This window comes from Spea bombifrons, chromosome 2 (genome assembly GCF_027358695.1).
Source record: "Spea bombifrons isolate aSpeBom1 chromosome 2, aSpeBom1.2.pri, whole genome shotgun sequence".
NCBI lineage: Eukaryota > Metazoa > Chordata > Amphibia > Anura > Pelobatidae > Spea > Spea bombifrons.
In genome coordinates, this window is record NC_071088.1 from 95,147,469 (window position 1) to 95,161,335 (window position 13,867).

At 39.5% G+C, this 13,867-nt stretch overlaps 2 protein-coding genes across 3 annotated transcripts; one reads left to right on the top strand and one right to left on the bottom strand.

Annotated features, from left to right (window-relative positions):
* Positions 1-957: 957 nt before the first annotated feature.
* Positions 958-4,786, bottom strand: ABHD13 (abhydrolase domain containing 13). 2 transcript variants are annotated; one of them, XM_053455269.1, is made up of 3 exons: positions 4,704-4,786; positions 4,152-4,292; positions 958-2,329 (listed from the first exon to the last, which is right to left on the bottom strand). In XM_053455269.1, exon 3 carries the CDS (start codon positions 2,293-2,295, stop codon positions 1,285-1,287), a length of 1,011 nt encoding a protein of 336 aa, XP_053311244.1. In that variant the 5' UTR covers positions 2,296-2,329; positions 4,152-4,292; positions 4,704-4,786; the 3' UTR covers positions 958-1,284. The 2 variants fall into 2 exon arrangements, with proteins under 2 accessions (XP_053311244.1, XP_053311245.1); XM_053455270.1 differs by having other exon boundaries at positions 4,573-4,777.
* A 51-nt stretch (positions 4,787-4,837) lies between these two features.
* Positions 4,838-13,574, top strand: LIG4 (DNA ligase 4). The gene is made up of 3 exons (XM_053455268.1): positions 4,838-4,914; positions 7,435-7,517; positions 10,463-13,574. The coding sequence occupies exon 3, from the start codon at positions 10,481-10,483 to the stop codon at positions 13,220-13,222; it is 2,742 nt and encodes a 913-aa protein (XP_053311243.1). The 5' UTR covers positions 4,838-4,914; positions 7,435-7,517; positions 10,463-10,480; the 3' UTR covers positions 13,223-13,574.
* The last annotated feature ends 293 nt before the right edge of the window (positions 13,575-13,867 follow it).

A 13,867-nucleotide genomic window follows, 5' to 3' on the forward strand; every position in this document is an offset into this window, starting at 1 on the left:
GCCACAATATAATGAGTCAATTAAAGTGGAACTGTCACACAAACATATGCATTACAAATCCATGTGATCTGGGTGCCAGTGTGGACAGCTACTTTGTCACAAGCTCTCCCTTTGGAGGAGGTTGATTGGTTGTGACAATCTTAAGATTAAGAGGGCGCAGAAGGAAGGTAAGTTAAGCTAGGGTGTGGAAAAGAACATACAAACTGAGGTTCTGCTCCATATGCCACTGAATTACTACCCCTGCAAGCTCTACCAAGATACTACTTAGGGGAACAATTTAGCCCCAGAACTTAATTTTTACATTTTACTTTTCTGAAGTCTTCAATGGGAGAGTTGGCCAAAAGTACAATCCTCTCCCCCTTACAAATACCATAACAGAGTCTTCAAGGACTCATGTGCCGAGTGCTATTATATATGTTCTTGGACTTTTAGTTGGATGCTCTGTTATGTTGACAAACTTGTGCTCAGTCAGGCATTTTGATAGCCGCCATGTTTCCTTTTAAAATAAAAATAAAAAATACTACACGGTGGTCCAATGCCATTCACTGCATGCAAATATGGGCATAAGATACTGCGGTATTCATTATTATTGTAAGGATAAAGGGAAACTGACAGAAGTTTTTTAGCAAATGCTCCAACTTACATGCAGTAAAATGCATTGGAGTCCAACATTCATTCAAAAATAAAACAACTTTTGATGACTTGATTGTTCCTTTAACCCTATGTAATGCGGTTCTGTGCTTATAACAAGATAAGCATGCAACATGCACGTCTTCCCAGAGCAGTGTCCAATTTTAAAGAGGAAACATGATCATGTTGCTTACATTGTACATAAGGAATAGGCAGCTCCTTACTCTTCTTTAACACACTAGTAGCAGCTAGAGGGCCAAAAGTGTCCTGCCTCGCAAGACTGATGAGTCAAATGGACTACAGGGAGAAGTACAGAACTAGCTGGTGTTAGAGTAACCAAAACCATACCAGATTTTTAATCTACAAGCTGTCATTACATCATATGAAACAAAGAATAGCCTCCACTCAACCCCCCCCCCAAAAAAATAGTGAATATGTTAAAACAGTGCATGCACTGACATTAGTCTACTTCAAAGTTTATCGAGAAACGTGGACAAAGGTAAAGCTGAGAGAATATCAGCTATGTTAAAGATGCACTTCCCAAAATGTAATCTCACGTTCTTTCCCCATGTTTCAACGATTAATACAAATTACATTCTTTAACCATTTCTCACATATAAAATGTACAACAGCGCAACAGGAAGAAGAATGCATTCATATAATGGTCACATTAGAAGTCTTTGCATTTTCTTCTGGACAGTGGTTACTGGTCAGTTCTTTAATAAACTGTTCAAGTGCTGCAAAATAGCCTTGACATTGCCATGTATCATTGTGTGTCCCGTCGGGAAATATTGCCAATCTTTTAGTCCGGGATGGAGATAGTTCATAGAGTTGCTTCATCATGAACGGTGGAATTAATTGGTCTGACAACCCAGAGATAAACAAGGAAGGCATTCGACATTGGGAAATTTTCCTATAAGACAAGAACTTGTTTTTGTAGCACCATAGAGGAAGATATCGCATTGGAAGGAAGGAAAACAGGGTACTAGCCATATGAGGAATGCTAAGAAAAGTGTTTTCTAGCATTAGAGCTGCAATCCTGTGTGCATTTTCTGATGCTAGGTGGACCGCCACTGCTCCACCCAAAGAGCGTCCAAACAATATAATCTTTGTTTTATCTATGTCGGGCCTAGTCATAACATAATCGAGCACGGCTTCCGAGTCTAGATACAGGCCTTCTTCACTAGGGTCCCCGTCACTTTTTCCGTATCCTCTATAATCAACTAAAAGCAAGTTTACTTTTAGGTGGACCAGCATCAGCAAAGCGTTCGGCAGCCTATGACCAATATTCCCTGCATTACCATGAAAATAAATAATGGTGGGTGAAAAGTTTGCATTGTCTCCAGTGTATCGCAGCAGTATGAGGTTAAGAAGTACTCCATCTTTTGTTTTAATAAATATATTTTCATGTGGAATTCCTGTTGGCATTGGAACATAAAGTCGCGAGGAAGAAGGCTGGTCAGGAAAATAGAGCAACACATCCTGAAATTTAAATAGTATTCCGGCTATGGATACGAAGATTAACAAAAGCAGAATTACACCGCCATACATGTTGAAGGTCAGAATTAAAGGCAAGAGAGATATTCGACACAGCGCCCAAGACCAGGAAGCCAACGCCAACAACCACCTCTCTGCAAAAGCCCAGAATACCCAGTGCTTTTCCATTATGGCTGTTTGTTTTCAATCTTCAAATAGTGCCCTGAAAAACAGCAAACATAACATTTACAGCACTTCATTAATTAGTACAGTTTTCGATAATCAACAGGTATTTATGTTAAAGGTTTTTTTTTTTTTTTTTCTCTTGCTTTTGGGTTAATCTTTAAGTATATGGTGCGGGAAAAGTTTAGCACTCACATGTACAAATGAAATGCACATTGTTAATGGTCTGGTGATATCCTGCCTACCACATCCAATGCCACCTCTAACAGTGGATGCAGTAATCAGCAAACTTCAGCAACTATAGAGTTTCCCTGACAAGTTCTTGGCATAATTAGTTCCAGCACCTCTTTGAGAAACGATAATAAATCTGAATGACGTTGAACTTGTGGAGCTCTACCTACGAGGTTCAGCATGAGCGCAGCTGATACCGACTTGACCTGACCCCAACAACATTTTTATCATGAGGTATTAACTTCGGTAGGTCACAGATCCGTAGGGCCAGGTTTGTGTCTCCATAACAGAGTACAGTAAACTATTACAACTTGAACCCAAGGAGCATTCATTAAAAGCAGGGGAGAATGTGCCATGTGATTCATGGGCCTGGTGAATGTGCCATCGTTTTACAGGGCATCAATATCATTACTGATCAATTCAAAAAGAGACACTAAATTATCATATGCACTTTAAAGCATATGACAACCAAATGCCCTCATTTCATTTGTTTGTGCATGCAAACATGTAGGGAGATTCATCAGAAGCCTTCTATGGATAAGAAGTAGGGCACATGTCCACATACTTACCACCAGGCCAGCTCCATCACTGACAGTGGGTCTAAGGAGAAGCCTATAATTACATGCACAGAACGTGTACCCATGGGGCTCTAGTGGGCATCCGACAGCCCCTTTAAGATTTCATGTATGTATTTGTCTATGCAGGTTGGTGTTTTGAGATGGACTGTCCCCCAACACGATGGGCCAGCACAACACTTCATATCTTTATAGCAGAGACTGAATAATAGAGCTAACTATTCTATAGGTTCATCTAAATTACTGCACAGAAACAAAATATTGGACTCAGGACAGGGAGATAAACAATTTAGGTATGCAAAAACAGTTTCATTTGGCTCTTTAGCATTGCTTTACATTTCGGCACGCACTAACGGAAGCCAAAAGGGCCTGAAAATCTTGTTATTCCATGGTCTTTTGTGACTTCCTGGGTGATTTTGTGCTTTTCTTTCATAGATCGGCTAACATCTATTTTGTCAACATGACCCTGGTTTGTTAAACAGAAAATCAGGGAGGGAGACAATACATTTTTACACAAGTTCACAAGCCCCAGATGCACTCATCATGTCGCAGAGGACACTGACCATACCTACAGCAGTAACCACATAATATGAAACAATGTTAACTTTATGGATTTAATTCTTAATACGACATCCAGGAAATCTAACCATGCAATAAGTGTATTGCTTCTAAACAATAGGAGTCACTCCTGGCTACTAGATAAAAGAGATACAGAGTATTAATGCAGCTACCTACATATCCCATGTAATGAAATTACTGCTTGGTGATTTTCCCATAGCTTATGAGTAAAAGAAAGGTAGATTGTATTGGCAATCGTTACTTGTTTCGATAAATAAAACACTCACCCAGGCGTTTCGTGGTAAACCCAAAATGTGTAATAAATCATACCACACCTCAGAGATGTGCTACAGAAACCATACGTGGAATTTTGCAAGGCATGACAGAGAAGGTCATGAGAATACCACAGCATCAAAATCCATGGCCACCTATACTTACCTCTCGATGACCGTTTTGTACCCCCCCAAAAAAAAAGATTACCCAAGATGAAATACATACCTCAACTAAGTGTTTGTAGCATTAACCAGCAATTTCTACCCACGGCAATCTGACTATGGCTTCAGGGATCCGTCTGCGAGGCTGAAAGCTCACCAGCCTGGGAGGGCACAGGGGTACGTGCTCCAGAATGGTTGAGAGTACCTGGGCAAGAAGACATGGCATCCATTGGCATTCACGTCATTCATGGATCAGAGCACATATTGAAACATTAAATATAAGTCAGCCTGTATCTCACACCGTGTAATAGTACGCTGCTGTTATGTTATCAGCAGCTTTTAATCAGTAAGGAAGTGTTTGTGCTACACTCCATCTTAACAACACAACCTTAACATACTGAGTGCCATTAGGTGACTGCACTGTGATATTAACCCTTCCCCAGGCATCAGCACACCTGACACATGCACACAGAAGCTGCGATCACCTAATGGAACATGACATGTTCAGATACATAGCAGAGAGCGATGTCAGACGGACATGTCTGCGTTCTTTCCCATCCATACCGCCCCACGGCTCAGTCTATGCACCCCGCTGGCTAGTGCTGGCAAGGCTCACGTGGCATGGAGCTGCAGGTTCCTCACGGCCTCTCATCCCATTGCGCTGACACCCCCAGTAACCACCTCCAGCTCCTCTTCCTGGATCGAAGCCTTACGTTGCAGGTTCGGACGTATCACGCTGCTCACGTGACCCAGACCCGGGCACCATTGCTAGTAAGGGTAAACGCACTGGAAAACAGTATTAGCGTCCCAACGAAGCACTTACTTAGGTAAGATCAACAGGACGTTTTAAGGGTCGGCAAGGTTTCTGGATTCCCTCGCTTATTATACGACGCCAAAATGCTGCAACTACGTACGTACATTAGTTGGTCAAAGAGCTGTACGCACTGTTGCAAAACTTGCATTTCATGATATTACAAGAAGGAATTGACATCGTTGTAACAAAGGTGATGGTTTGCTTTTGTACCAGTTTGTTGTCGCACCATACAATTTTCATTCAGTTGTGAGTGTATTTGCTGAATAGATGTATTGTTTTCGGGTGCGTTATCTCTCTATCGTTTAGAACACCAGCTATATGTAGTCGCTGTGTGATGACGCAATCACGCCTGCCATTCCCCACAACAGACTCTGTTGTGACAGTTACAGAGAAGGTGCTATTGGAAGCAGGTGATATAGGGGAGGGGTTGGACTATATATATATATATATATATATATATATATATATATATATATATATATATATATATATATATATATATATATATATATATTATTTATTTATTTATTTATTTATTTATAACACACCCACACCCCCCCCCCTGCAGTGATATGTATACTCCATGCTCTTTATAGGAGTGGCACACCCCTTAAGCCATTGTATTAGGAAGTGTTTGGGGGGAAAAGTCATTTGTTTTATCTGTATTGCTCAGATTTGCAGTTATCAATATATCTCATTCAACGTGTCTGGGCATGATTGGGCTTGGCTCGTTGCCAAGTAAATATATTCTGCTGTATGTGTGGAGCAGAGTGTTAATTGTACAGAAGCCAATATTTAGCTGTTGATATCACGTTATTTTAATAAACGAAATGTCTTTGCCTTTGATGGATGGTAATATTCATGAAAATGTGAAACCAATAATATTTTGCACCCTGGTTTATTTTTCTAATAATATTATAAATTCAATGAATTCTTGGGTTTTCCTCCCAAGGGTTGCATGTGGTTCTCAATTCCAGGGACCAACACATACATTTTCTGTACAAAAAAATAATGTAATGTACTACTGACTAGTACCATTATTTTTATCATGTCATCTAATTTACTATAAAAATATGATGAAATATGGGGAATTTTTTTTGTTAAAAAATGACTTTTTTTCCCTCACCTTTCTTTGAAAAAAACCTGCTAAATAGATTCTACTATTTGTCCTGAGTTTAGAAACACCCAATGTTTTTTTTTGTTTTTTTGCCTTTTTCTGCATGTTATGGGGCAATAAGTACCAGTAGCGTTTTGCTATTTCTAAACCATTTTTCCCCAAATCTGGTCATTCTGCCCCATGTACTATTTCAGGTATCTTTGAAGCCGGCCAATGCAGTTTACCCCATCAAACCATATATTTTTGAGAACTACACACCCCAAGGTATTTCAAATGCTGGTATTTTAACCCTTTCCATGCACTAATTCTACCATCAGCCTTTGTCAAATGTTATGGTAGTAAAATGTTTTTGTATTTTTTTTTTTTCCCACACACGTTGTACTCCAGGTATACATTTACCGCTCCTGTTATATGTCCCTGTCAGACACCCCCCCAATATGTGTTCCCCAAGATGTGCTTAGCACAGTAAACCCACATGCATGGGTTTGTTGGGTTATTTTGGAGGCAAAAGACCACCTTTGTGAGGTGTGTATTTGTTTGCCATTTAGACATCTGGTCAGTCTGTGCCAATGTCCCATATTTGGGACATCTTTGAAGCCAGCCAATTCAATTAACCCCGTCAAATCATACATTTTTTAAAACTAGGCATCCTATGGGCATTTATAATGCCAATATTTTAACTCTTTCCATGCGGGAATTTTTATGAAGATATAGCGCTAATTGTAGGACTTGCTCAAAAAAAACTTCACTGTGAATCACGGCGATCTGGAGGTTGTGAAGCCCCCTCTGGGGCATTGCAGGCTTGCCTCAATGAAGAGGCAGTCTGGAGTGCCCTTCACCAGATTTGCATCTGGTTCGGGGGCGTGTTTAACAGACCGACGATTTGCATCACTGGTATGTTGTTTAAACCGCCGATCGCTGTGAATCACGGCGATCGGAAGGTTTGAAAAACTTTTTTTTGGTTTGCCTGGACAGCCTCGCTTGTGAGGCTTCCAGGAAAACCGTGATGCCGCAATCAACGGCAAATAACGCTACCATGTACATGTATGGGCATTGTCACTAGAACATTGCATCGTCACCCCGTACATGTACGTGGATTGTCGTTAAGGGGTTGGGGGGGAAAATATAGATTTACATACACGCTTCCCACGAGCTGTAAAAAAAAAAATCAGCCCCATATGATGATGGTTCCCTATATTGTGTAGCATGTTCAGGTAATTCAACAATACATTATGGTTTCATATGAACTCCCATGTTTTGAGCTGTTTTTCCCATAAATGTGTAGTCCATCATCTTTTGACATCTGTTTATTTAAGTCAGTTTAAATTAATTTCAATACAAAAGTACTACATCAATCATTATTAATAATGGAGTGATTTTATTTTAAATTGTATTGCACATATTTGTTTTTTGCAGCACCCCATGAAGAGAAGCACTGGTGTGGACTTACTGTAGCCTCTTTTGTCACCACAAAATCTTTGCCGAGGACAATCTGAAAGGTATTTACTTGTATTACTCATCTTAAAGGGGATCCAGATTATTAGCATCAGTATTTTTATTAACCCTTTTCTTGTGCCTCTGCAAGTTGGGCACATGTGCATCCATACTATAAATAAGGACATTGTGTCTAGGCTGAGTAGATAATATGCCTAATTGGAAATACATAGCAAAGTTTAAATTGGCAAGTTTTTCAAGGCATAGTAGCACAGAGCTGCAATATGATATCAGATTCAGACATTTTTTATTACGGGCAGTTAGTATGGAGATCTAGCAATAACTAGAGGAGTGCTGAGTTGCCTTCGACACGTCATGAGTTGTATCACTGTACATAGTGAATTGAAGAAAAAGTGGGATATATTAACCCCTTCAGCACCGGGACGTACCTGGTACTTCCTGGTTACTGGTCACCGGTAGACCGGGACGTACCAGGTACGTCTCCTCCAAAAAACGCCCCCCACATCACCACGATCGCGGTGATCGTGGAGGCGCTGCTGCTGCTGTCTGCCCAGGAGTCCTGGGCAGACAGCACAGCCTCTCTAAACCCGCCCCCAAGCCTACGATCACTCCCACGGAGTGATTTTGTAGGCAGAAACAGCGATTGCAGAAAGATCTGCAATCGCTGTTTCAGCTGCCACAGGCAGCTTCAGGGAAGGGGGGGGTGTTGAATGGGTCCCCACACAAGTGTGGGGGCCTGATCCAACACCCCCCTGCTGCCTGATCGCTCCATGAGAGCGTCAGTGCAGTGTTAACCCCTTCAATGCCGCGATCGCAGCCCAGGCAGACCAGCAACAGCAAAAACGAGCCCCCAGAAGTCCTCTGATCAGTCCTGTAGGACTGATCAGAGAGACTCCTCCCCTACAATCTCCAGTCTGTTGGAGATTGTGTCCCAGCTGCCAGAGGCAGCTTCAGGGACAGGGAGACAGGGTTCTTTGGTCTCCACATGAGTGTGGAGACCAGCCCCCCCACCCTCACCCTTCCTCAGTTAACCCCTACCCCCCTCTTCCTCAATTAACCCCTTCAATGCTGCGATTGTGTATGACCCCCATCGCAGCATTGCAAGGGTTAATATTAGTCCCCACAAGCTTGTGGGGACTAAATACCAGTCAATACTGTGCTTCAATGGAGCATCAGCATTGAAAGAGTTAAAAAAAATGTAAAAAATAATAATAATAAAAAAAAATTAAAAAATAAATTAATTTAAAAAAATTAATAAAATAATAATAATAATAAAAAAAATAACAGCACTGACCTGAAAGTCCAGGGTGCTTCCAGGTCAAATGCTGGGCTGATCAGATCGCTCCTGGCCAATAGGAGTGATCGGATCATTATGGCAGCCCACGGATGACCCTGCTCTACAAAGAGAGAGGGGTCATCTAGGGTAATTATGAAAAAACACAAATTATTAATAAATGAAAAAATCATAATTATTACCTGATCACTTGTCGGTGACATTTTAAGTCGCTGATTATTGATCGGTCTCCCTGATTGATGTCAGCGGCCTAAACCTGTCACTTACAAGTAATCTGATAAAAAAAATTATTTAAAAAAATGTAAATGCACATGTTCCAGTTTTGCCCTCATAGCTTCCTCAAAAAATGCATGAACCATGCATGTGAGGCCTTGTTGGACTCATGGGATGTTGGTGCTTTCTTCCACTGTTGCACTTATGGTGTGCAAGAAATTCAGTGCAACATTGAAATGTATGCGTTAAAAACGCAATAAAATAATTTCCCTGTGAAGTTTGGCAGACATCAGTGAAGAAATGGCTAACTGAAAACTGTCAAAACTACCCTAGTTGAACACCTTGACTTGTCTACTGTTCATAAATATATACTTTTATGGGGTAATTTACATTGGGGGGCTTCCAAAATGTCCCAAATGGGATATGGGCCCAGGAAACCAATTTCTGAAAATTCCAAATGTGAAAACGAAAATGCGCATGTTCCAGTTTTGCCCTCATAGCTTCCTTAAAAATTGCATGAACCATGCATGTGAGGCCTTGTTGGAACCGGGGGATGTTGGTGAACACAATTTGGTCTTTTTTTCTGCAGTTGCACATATTCTATACAAAATATAATATAAAATCTAAAGCAACATATGCAAAAAAACCAAAAAAATATAAAAATACCTCAAAATTTGGCAGCAATTGGCGATAAAATCCCTGTTTGAAAAGTGTCAAAATGACCCTAGTTGTACACCTTGACTTATCTACTGTTCATAAACATATAATTTTGGGGGGATAATCAGTATCTGTGACAACTATTGCAGTTATTAGACTACCATGCCAAATTTGAAAAAAATTACATTTCAAAAACGTAATGCATGCCTTGCAATATTTTCCCCTATACTGGTCAAAATAGATAAAAATCCTGGCCATGTTGGGTGGTTTCCAAATCAGGACAACTTAATGAATATATTTGGGATAATTTTTTCCCATTGGTTCAATGTGTGTACAATTTGTATGTATACAAAACTGTAAAAAAATGTGTTTTTTTTTCATTTTTTCCCCACTTTTTCCAGTTTATTTCAAATAAAACAATGTACTACCCAGCAATATGGTTTCAAATGAAAGCCCTACTTGTGCTGAAAAAAACAATATATGATTTGTGTGGGTGCATCACTAGATAAGAGAAAAATTACAGTTGAAGAAAGACATGGCAAAAACACAAAAACGGCTCCGGTCCTTTAGCGACACCCTAGCTTAAAAATCCCGGTCCTGAAGGGGTTAAAAGTGTTATATATTTTGTTATGGGCAAAGGTGCTCAGGTGACATTCTTTAGTTTTTTTTGGCACAATAGAAAAAGTGTTATTATCATAACAAAGTCATTTTATAACTTGTGATGAACAGTTGTACCTATGCTACTTCTACATCTTGTGTATATGCTTGGATTCCTAGAATAATCAATCTGCGATGCAATAAACCATATTTTTCTTATTTTGTTAGGTATACACAGAATCCTCAATGTCTTCGACAGCTCCCGCAAATTCTACATCCCAAAAATCGGTTGCATCAAATGTACCATTTGCTCATCTGTGCTCTACACTAGAAAAAATCCAAAGATGCAGGAATAGGGTTGATAAGTGCAATATTTTTAGACAGTTTGTTGATTCGTGGAGGAATTTCCATAAAGAACTTCATAAAAATGATCCTGGAACGACAGACTCTTTCTACCCAGCTATGAGACTTATTCTTCCACAGCTAGAGAGAGAGAGAATGGCTTATGGAATCAAAGAAACAATGCTTGCTAAGCTATATATTAAGGTTCTAGGATTGCCAAAAGATGGGAAAGATGCCTTAAAATTGTTAAACTATAGAACACCTACAGGGTCACATGGGGATGCCGGAGATTTTGCTGCAGTCGCTTACTTTGTACTGAAGTCACGATGTAGGAAGGACCATACGACAGATCTATCCATACAAGAAGTAAATGATCATTTAAACTCTATAGCTAGCAACAATGCTGCAAGGAAGAAGGAACCGATAGAGAAAACCTTGCTTCGTTTGATCACCAACACCACTGCTTTGGAACAAAAGTGGCTCATAAGAATGATTATTAAGGATATGAAACTTGGTTTTAGCCAGCAAACAGTATTTTCCATCTTCCATCCGGATGCTGCCGAATTGCATAATGTCACTACTGATCTTGAGAAAGTGTGCATGCAGCTACATGACCCATCTGTTTGTCTCAGCGATGTTTCTATTTCATTGTTTTCTGCTTTCAAGCCAATGCTCGCTGCAATTGCTAATATTCAGCATATAGAAAAGCAAATGAACCACCAGAGTTTTTACATTGAAACAAAGCTTGACGGTGAACGTATGCAGATGCATAAAGATGGAGATGTTTATAAGTACTTCTCCAGGAATGGATTTGATTACACTCAACAGTTCGGCGCATCTCCACTTGAAGGCTCTTTGACTCCGTTTGTTCATAATGTGTTTAGAATAAACGTGCAGAACTGCATTCTAGATGGGGAGATGATGGCTTACAATCCACATACTCAAACATTCATGCAGAAGGGAAACAAATTTGACATAAAGAGAATGGTGGAAGATTCAGAACTACAGACCTGCTTCTGTGTGTTTGATATTTTGATGTTTAATGATAAGAAATTGGCTCATGAACCACTTAGGAAGAGGCATGAGATCCTATGTGAATCCTTTATCCCAGTTCAAGGCAGGATCCATATTGTGGAAAAAACTGAGGCCGGTACCAAAAAAAATGTGGTGGATGCGCTTAATGAAGCCATTGATAACAGGGAAGAAGGTATAATGGTTAAAGACCCAATGTCTATGTATAAGCCAGACAAACGTGGAGAGGGGTGGTTAAAAATAAAACCTGAATATGTAAATGGTTTAATGGATGAACTAGACCTTCTGATTATTGGTGGGTACTGGGGCAAGGGTTCACGTGGTGGCATGATGTCCCATTTCTTGTGTGCGGTTGCTGAGGCTCCACCCCCTGGCGAGAAGCCATCTGTTTTCCACTCCGTCTGCCGTGTTGGCTCTGGTTATACAATGAAAGAGTTGTATGACCTTGGGCTGAAGCTTGCATCACACTGGAAGCCCTATCGAAAACGAGATCCTCCTGTCAATATTCTTTGTGGGACCGAAAAACCTGAAGTATATATACAGCCTTGTAACTCTGTTATTGTACAGATAAAGGCAGCTGAGATTGTTGACAGCGATATGTACAAAACGGGCTGTACTCTTCGTTTCCCTCGGATTGAAAAGATTCGAGAAGACAAGGATTGGTACGAGTGTATGACGCTTGATGACTTGGAGCATTTTAGGGAAAAGGCCTCGGGTAAATTGGCTTCAAAACACTTGGATATTAATGAAGAACCGCGGGAAAAGAAAAGGAAAACTGTACCCAAGCTTAAAAAAGTAATTGGCGTTGTTTCACATCTGAAAGCACCAGATCTCACTAACATTCTCAAAGAATCCACAATGTTTGAAAATTTCGAATTTTGTGTAATGAGTGGGACAGATGAACATTTAAAAGCTGATTTAGAGACCAAAATTGCTTCTTGTGGAGGTATTGTGGTGCAGAATCCTGGAGAAGACACATATTGTGTTGTTGCTGGATCTATTAATGTTAGAGTGAAAAACATCATCTCTTCCGATGAACATGATGTTGTCAGGGCAACATGGCTGTTGGAGTGCTTTGAAAATAAAGCCTTTGTGCCGTGGCAGCCTCACCACATGATTCACATGTGTCCCTCAACCAAAGAACACTTTGCTTCTGAATATGACTGCTATGGCGATAGTTATTTTACGGACACTAATATATCAGAGCTGAAAGATGTGTTTAAAAGAATGCCCAGCACCAAGGAGAAAATACCCCTAGACATGATTGCTGACTTAGAACATCGTTACTCATGGGAAAACACTTCAAGTAGTATATTTCGTCGGTGTATTATATATGTGGATCAATTTACAACGATAAATGACCCAAGCACTGTAATAAGCACATCTAGCTTAGCTATAAGAGCGCTGCAGCTACGCGTTTATGGAGCAAAAGTAATAGAGCACATTAAAAAAGGGCTGTCGCATGTAGTTGTTGGTAAAGATTTGTCTCGTCTGGAAGAAATTAAAATTTTAAGAAGAGGCTTTGATAAAAAATTTAAAATTGTTTCCCATTCCTGGGTACTGGATTCATTAAACGCGGGAATGCTGCAGGAAGAACTTAAATACTTACTCTAAATAAGAGGGTTTTTTTTAACAAAACATTTTAAATATGTCTTCCAAGTAATTTATTATATACTTTTTAAGTAACGAAAACTATGTTTCGAGTGTCTACTTTTAATGTTTTACATGGTTTAAATGAATCTTATTGATGTTTTTAAAAGTACTTGTAATCAATGTATCCAATAGTCATAAGATGATGCTTATTTTAAGTAAAGTTGTTGTATATTGGCCATATGTTGGAAGTGTTTCTAGTCTAATTTTGAGATTTATACATCTACGTAAATGTTCTACTGGCAATTACATATTTCTTAAACCAATGTTTTAAAGATATTTTCAATCACGATCAATAAAATCTATTTTATTTTTTCTAACTTTATACGTTTTATGATTTATTTATGAATATTAACCATACTTCTGTTTTTCATTTCCCAGATGTTTTCTCATTTACTCCTCCACTAAAGTATCACTGTAATTCAATGCAGGGAATTAAACATTTTTTAATGTCTATCATCAAAATTGCTAAATTTAAGAACGTTAGTAATAGCAGCTGTGGAATTCTATCCACAATGAAAAATGTCTAATCAAAATCTTACCAATTTACTTACATATTATATTATTTGATTGCCCTTTGTTTCTTCTTTCAGAGGTTATCATGTAACA